Source organism: Oncorhynchus tshawytscha, unplaced genomic scaffold, assembly GCF_018296145.1.
Source record: "Oncorhynchus tshawytscha isolate Ot180627B unplaced genomic scaffold, Otsh_v2.0 Un_contig_13383_pilon_pilon, whole genome shotgun sequence".
Classification (NCBI taxonomy): Eukaryota; Metazoa; Chordata; class Actinopteri; order Salmoniformes; family Salmonidae; genus Oncorhynchus; species Oncorhynchus tshawytscha.
This window is the reverse complement of record NW_024607952.1, coordinates 1-7,727: the sequence shown is the minus strand read 5'-3', so window position 1 is coordinate 7,727 and position 7,727 is coordinate 1. Positions and strand designations below refer to the sequence as shown.

Below are 7,727 nucleotides of genomic sequence, written 5' to 3'. Positions count from 1 at the left end.
CTGCTTCCATCACGTGGACTGGGACATGTTTCGTATTGCGTCAGACAACAACATTGACGAATACGCTGATTCGGTGTGCGAGTTCATTAGAACGTGCGTTGAAGATGTCATTCCCATAGCAACGATTAAAACATTCCCTAATCAGAAACCGTGGATTGATGGCAGCATTCGTGTGAAACTGAAAGCGCGAACCACTGCTTTTAATCAGGGCAAGGTGTCTGGTGACATGACTGAATACAAACAGTGCAGCTATTCCCTCCGCAAGGCTATTAAACAAGCTAAGCGTCAGTACAGAGACAAAGTAGAATCTCAATTCAACGGCTCAGACACAAGAGGCATGTGGCAGGGTCTACAGTCAATCACGGACTACAGGAAGAAATCCAGCCCAGTCACGGACCAGGATGTCTTGCTCCCAGGCAGACTAAATAACTTTTTGCCCGCTTTGAGGACAATACAGTGCCACTGACACGGCCTGCAATGAAAACATGCGGTCTCTCCTTCACTGCAGCCGAGGTGAGTAAGACATTTAAACGTGTTAACCCTCGCAAGGCTGCAGGCCCAGACGGCATCCCCAGCCGCGCCCTCAGAGCATGCGCAGACCAGCTGGCCGGTGTGTTTACGGACATATTCAATCAATCCCTATACCAGTCTGCTGTTCCCACATGCTGCAAGAGGGCCACCATTGTTCCTGTTCCCAAGAAAGTTAAGGTAACTGAGCTAAACGACTACCGCCCGTAGCACTCACATCCGTCATCATGAAGTGCTTTGAGAGACTAGTCAAGGACCATATCACCTCCACCCTACCTGACACCCTAGACCCACTCCAATTTGCTTACCGCCCAAATAGGTCCACAGACGATGCAGACGATGTGGTGTCAGGAAAACAACCTCACACTCAACGTCAACAAAACTAAGGAGATGATTGTGGACTTCAGGAAACAGCAGAGGGAACACCCCCCTATCCACATCGATGGAACAGCAGTGGAGAGGGTAGCAAGTTTTAAGTTCCTCGGCATACACATCACGAACAAACTGAATTGGTCCACTCACACAGACAGCATCGTGAAGAAGGCGCAGCAGCGCCTCTTCAACCTCAGGAGGCTGAAGAAATTCGGCTTGTCACCAAAAGCACTCACAAACTTCTACAGATGCACAATCGAGAGCATCCTGGCGGGCTGTATCACCGCCTGGTACGGCAACTGCTCCGCCCTCAACCGTAAGGCTCTCCAGAGGGTAGTGAGGTCTGCACAACGCATTACCGGGGGCAAACTACCTGCCCTCCAGGACACCTACACCACCCGATGTTACAGGAAGGCCATAAAGATCATCAAGGACATCAACCACCCGAGCCACTGCCTGTTCACCCCGCTATCATCCAGAAGGCGAGGTCAGTACAGGTGCATCAAAGCTGGGACCGAGAGACTGAAAAACAGCTTCTATCTCAAGGCCATCAGACTGTTAAACAGCCACCACTAACATTGAGTGGCTGCTGCCAACACACTGACACTGACACTGACTCAACTCCAGCCACTTTAATAATGGGAATTGATGGGAAATGATGTAAATATATCACTAGCCACTTTAAACAATGCTACCTTATATAATGTTTACATACCCTACATTATTCATCTCATATGCATATGTATATACTGTACTCTATATCATCGACTGCATCCTTATGTAATACATGTATCACTAGCCACTTTAACTATGCCACTTTGTTTACATACTCATCTCATATGTATATACTGTACTCAATATCAGCTACTGTATCTTGCCTATGCTGCTCTGTACCATCACTCATTCATATATCCTTATGTACATATTCTTTATCCCCTTACACTGTGTATAAGACAGTAGTTTTGGAATTGTTAGTTAGATTACTTGTTGGTTATTACTGCATTGTCGGAACTAGAAGCACAAGCATTTCGCTACACTCGCATTAACATCTGCTAACCATGTGTATGTGACAAATAAAATTTGATTTGATTTGATTTGATTTGAACTAGCCTTGGACTGGGATTCAACCCCATCACCATCTATCTTCATCTGAACTAGCCTTGGACTGGGATTCAACCCCATCACCACTCTATCTTCATCCGAACTAGCCTTGGACTGGGGATTCAACCCCATCACCACTCTATCTTCATCTGAACTAGCCTTGGGCCGGGGATTCAACCCCATCACCACTCTATCTTCATCTGAACTAGCCTTGGGCCGGGGATTCAACCCCATCACCACTCTATCTTCATCTGAACTAGCCTTGGGCCGGGATTCAATCCCATCACCACTTATACACTATGCACCTTTTAAAGGCAATGTTCCCTCCTTACCACCGTAGCTCTGCCTAGTTCAGCCTTGATGCTTTCACTCAACCCCACGCCCCGCTACCCCCCCACCCCACTCCCTCCCCCTCCCCCTCCACCCACCTCTTCCTCCCTCCGTGGACCTAACTACAACGTGCTGTTTTCCCACAGTCCCAGCCTCCAGCCTAGGTGAATGTAAGCTGATGGGGGGGGGCAGATAGGGGCTTCTGTGTCAAAGGTACTACAGTAGACTGTTAGAACGGACACACAGAGGGCTCTGTCCTCTCTCTATAATAGCAGGCTTCCTCTCCCTTCAGACCCCACTGAGGCAGTGGACCCACACTACATTGAACCAACCAACACAAGCAGGTAGGTTGCTCTTCTTCATGTTTCGTTTACACTATGCTTATGTCCCAAATTTGTATTTATTAGGTATCAGCATTAGTCCCTGCCTTGGCAGCAGCTACTCTTCCTGGGGTTTATTATGGATCCCCATTAGTTCCTGTCAAGGCAGCAGCTACTCTTCCTGGGGTTTATTATGGATCCCCATTAGTTCCTGTCAAGGCAGCAGCTACTCTTCCTGGGGTTTATTATGGATCCCCATTAGTTCCTGTCAAGGCAGCAGCTACTCTTCCTGGGGTTTATTATGGATCCCCATTAGTTCCTGCCAAGGCAGCTGCTACTCTTCCTGGGGTTGATTATGGATCCCCATTAGTTCATATCAAATGTATTTATATAGCCCTTCGTACATCGGCTGATATCTCAAAGTGCTGTACAGAAACCCAGCCTAAAACCCCAAACAGCAAGCAATGCAGGTGTAGAAGCACGGTGGCTAGGAAAAACTCCCTAGAAAGGCCAAAACCTAGGAAGAAACCTAGAGAGGAACCAGGCTATGTGGGGTGGCCAGTCCTCTTCTGGGTGTGTTGGGTGGAGATTATAACAGAACATGGCCAAGATGTTCAAATGTTCATAAATGACCAGCATGGTACAATAATAATATGGCAGAACAGTTGAAACTGGAGCAGCAGCACGGCCAGGTGGACTGGGGACAGCAAGGATTCATCATGCCTCATTGCCTGCATCCGTAATGGGTCAGCGGTCAAACGATCTCCACTCTTCACTGTAAAACGCTCCCTGAAACACTTCTGCGAGCAGGCCTTTCTAATCGACCTGGCCGGGGTATCCTGGAAGGATATTGATCTCATCCCGTCAGTACAGGATGCCTGGATATTTTTTTTAAAATGCCTTCCTAACCATCTTAAATAAACATGCCCCATTCAAGAAATTTAGAACCAGGAACAGATATAGCCCTTGGTTCTCCCCAGACCTGACTGCCCTTAACCAACACAAAAACATCCTATGGCGTTCTGCATTAGCATCGAACAGCCCCCGTGATATGCAGCTGTTCAGGGAAGCTAGAAACCATTATACACAGGCAGTTAGAAAAGCCAAGGCTAGCTTTTTCAAGCAGAAATTTGCTTCCTGCAACACTAACTCAAAAAAGTTCTGGGACACTGTAAAGTCCATGGAGAATAAGAACACCTCCTCCCAGCTGCCCACTGCACTGAAGATAGGAAACACTGTCACCAATGATAAATCCACCATAATTGAGAATTTCAATAAGCATTTTTCTATGGCTGGCCATGCTTTCCACCTGGCTACTCCTACCCCGGACAACAGCACTGCACCCCCAACAGCAACTCGCCCAAGCCTTCCCCATTTCTCCTTCTCCCAAATCCATTCAGCTGATGTTCTGAAAGAGCTGCAAAATCTGGACCCCTACAAATCAGCCGGGCTAGACAATCTGGACCCTTTCTTTCTAAAATTATCTGCCGAAATTGTTGCCACCCCTATTACTAGCCTGTTCAACCTCTCTTTCGTGTCGTCTGAGATTCCCAAAGATTGGAAAGCAGCTGCGGTCATCCCCCTCTTCAAAGGGGGGACACTCTTGACCCAAACTGCTACAGACCTATATCTATCCTACCGTGCCTTTCTAAGGTCTTCGAAAGCCAAGTCAACAAACAGATTACCGACCATTTCGAATCTCACCATACCTTCTCTGCTATGCAATCTGGTTTCAGAGCTGGTCATGGGTGCACCTCAGCCACGCTCAAGGTCCTAAACGATATCTTAACCGCCATCGATAAGAAACATTACTGTGCAGCCGTATTCATTGATCTGGCCAAGGCTTTCGACTCTGTCAATCACCACATCCTCATCGGCAGACTCGACAGCCTTGGTTTCTCAAATAATTGCCTCGCCTGGTTCACCAACTACTTCTCTGATAGAGTTCAGTGTGTCAAATCGGAGGGTCTGCTGTCCGGACCTCTGGCAGTCTCTATGGGGGTGCCACAGGGTTCAATTCTTGGACCGACTCTCTTCTCTGTATACATCAATGAGGTCGCTCTTGCTGCTGGTGAATCCCTGATCCACCTCTACGCAGACGACACCATTCTGTATACTTCCGGCCCTTCTTTGGACACTGTGTTAACAACCCTCCAGGCAAGCTTCAATGCCATACAACTCTCCTTCCGTGGCCTCCAATTGCTCTTAAATACAAGTAAAACTAAATGCATGCTCTTCAACCGATCGCTACCTGCACCTACCAGCCTGTCCAACATCACTACTCTGGACGGCTCTGACTTAGAATACGTGGACAACTACAAATACTTAGGTGTCTGGTTAGACTGTAAACTCTCCTTCCAGACCCATATCAAACATCTCCAATCCAAAGTTAAATCTAGAATTGGCTTCCTATTTCGCAACAAAGCATCCTTCACTCATGCTGTCAAACATACCCTTGTAAAACTGACCATCCTACCAGTCCTCGACTTTGGTGATGTCATTTACAAAATAGCCTCCAATACCCTACTCAACAAATTGGATGCAGTCTATCACAGTGCAATCCGTTTTATCACCAAAGCCCCATATACTACCCACCATTGCGACCTGTACGCTCTCGTTGGCTGGCCCTCGCTTCATACTCGTCGCCAAACCCACTGGCTCCATGTCATCTACAAGACCCTGCTAGGTAAAGTCCCCCTTATCTCAGCTCGCTGGTCACCATAGCATCTCCCACCTGTAGCACACGCTCCAGCAGGTATATCTCTCTAGTCACCCCCAAAACCAATTCTTCCTTTGGCCGCCTCTCCTTCCAGTTCTCTGCTGCCAATGACTGGAACGAACTACAAAAATCTCTGAAACTGGAAACACTTATCTCCCTCACTAGCTTTAAGCACCAACTGTCAGAGCAGCTCACAGATTACTGCACCTGTACATAGCCCACCTATAATTTAGCCCAAACAACTACCTCTTTCCCAACTCTATTTAATTTTTATTTATTTATTTATTTTGCTCCTTTGCACCCCATTATTTTTATTTCTACTTTGCACATTCTTCCATTGCAAAACTACCATTCCAGTGTTTTACTTGCTATATTGTATTTACTTTGCCACCATGGCCTTTTTTGCCTTTACCTCCCTTCTCACCTCATTTGCTCACATTGTATATAGACTTGTTTATACTGTATTATTGACTGTATGTTTGTTTTACTCCATGTGTAACTCTGTGTCGTTGTATCTGTCGAACTGCTTTGCTTTATCTTGGCCAGGTCGCAATTGTAAATGAGAACTTGTTCTCAACTTGCCTACCTGGTTAAATAAAGGTAAAATAAATAAATAAAATAAAATCATGTCAGGTAGTCCTGAGGCATGGTCCTAGGGCTCAGGTCCTCCGAGAGAGAAAGAAAGAGAGAAAGAAAGAATTAGAGAGAGCATACTTAAATTCACACAGGACACCGGATAAGACAGGAAAAGTACTCCAGATATAACAGACTGACCCTAGCCCCCCGACACATAAACTACTGCAGCATAAATACTGGAGGCTGAGACAGGAGGGGTCAGGAGACACTGTGGCCCCGTCCGACGATACCCCAGGACAGGGCCAAACAGGCAGGATATAACCCCATATCTAACCTCTAATCCCTGACCTCCAGGATGTGTGTGGCCTGTAATATCTAACCTCTAATCCCTGACCTCCAGGACGTGTGTGTGTGGCCTGTCATATCTGACCTCTAACCCCTGACCCCTAGAATGCGTGTAGCCTGTCTGTTAGTGCTGTTCCTATTGGCCCTGGTGCAGCTGGGAGGCTGTCTGCTGCTAGGAGCCTTCAACATTAAGACATTCGGAGACAAGAAGTCCTCCAACTCAACCCTCATGGACATCATCACTCAGGTAGAGCTTTATCTCATAACATCACATTGTAACACTTTATCTCATGACATCACAATGTAACACTTTATCTCATAACATCATAATATAACGCTTTATCTCATAACATCACAATATAACGTTTTATCTCATGACATCACAATGTGGCGCTTTATCTCATGACATCATAATGTAACACTTTATCTCATAACATCACAATGTAACCTTTTATCTCATGACATCATAATGTAACATTTTATCTCATGACATCACAATGTAACGTTTTATCTCATAACATCTTGGGACTAAAAGGGATTGTAGATTCTCCATCTGAAAGTACTTCTTAGTCCAAGACCAGGCTGTGTCCGGGAACCTTAGTTGTTATTCATTTATATGATGATTTTTTTAAATGTATTAGATAGTGCACCGTTATGATATCGTGCTGATCCAGGAAGTAAGAGACACTGACCTATCAGCAACCAACAAACTGATGCAGCACGTCAACAAGTAAGACCAATCACAGCCCTGAAACAATATTACATCCACTAACCAATGACAGCCCCTCCGATATAAAGACTTTGTAATGTGTTGTTTAACTACATAATGATTTAATGTGTGTTGTTTAATAATGATATTGTAATGTGTGTTGTTTAATAACTACATAATGATAGTATAATGTGTGTTGTTTAATAACTACATAATGATAGTATAATGTGTGTTGTTTAATAACTACATAATGATAGTATAATGTGTGTTGTTTAGTAACTACATAATGATTGTATTGTGTTGTTTAGTAACTACATAATGATAGTATAATGTGTGTTGTTTAATAACTACATAATGATAGTATAATGTGTGTTGTTTAATAACTACATAATGATAGTATAATGTGTGTTGTTTAATAACTACATAATGATAGTATAATGTGTGTTGTTTAGTAACTACATAATGATAGTATAATGTGTGTTGTTTAGTAACTACATAATGATTGTATTGTGTTGTTTAGTAACTACATAATGATAGTATAATGTGTGTTGTTTAGTAACTACATAATGATAGTATAATGTGTGTTGTTTAGTAACGACATAAGGATAGTATAATGTGCGTTGTTTAGTAACTACATAATGATAGTATAATGTGTGTTTTGTTTGTTGTCAGAGGCTTGTCTCCCTATAGGTACCGTCACATTGTCAGTGAGGAACTGGGCCGCACC

General features: G+C 44.6%; 1 protein-coding gene across 1 annotated transcript; it reads left to right on the top strand.

The window, feature by feature from the left end:
- Window positions 1–2,462: 2,462 nt before the first annotated feature.
- Window positions 2,463–7,719, top strand: LOC121843142 (deoxyribonuclease-1-like; the record flags this gene model as incomplete). The annotated part of the gene is made up of 4 exons (XM_042312760.1): window positions 2,463–2,675; window positions 6,397–6,538; window positions 6,933–7,021; window positions 7,673–7,719. Coding segments are annotated over exons 2-4 (277 nt in total), but the record flags the coding sequence as incomplete, so codon positions are not given.
- Window positions 7,720–7,727: the final 8 nt, after the last annotated feature.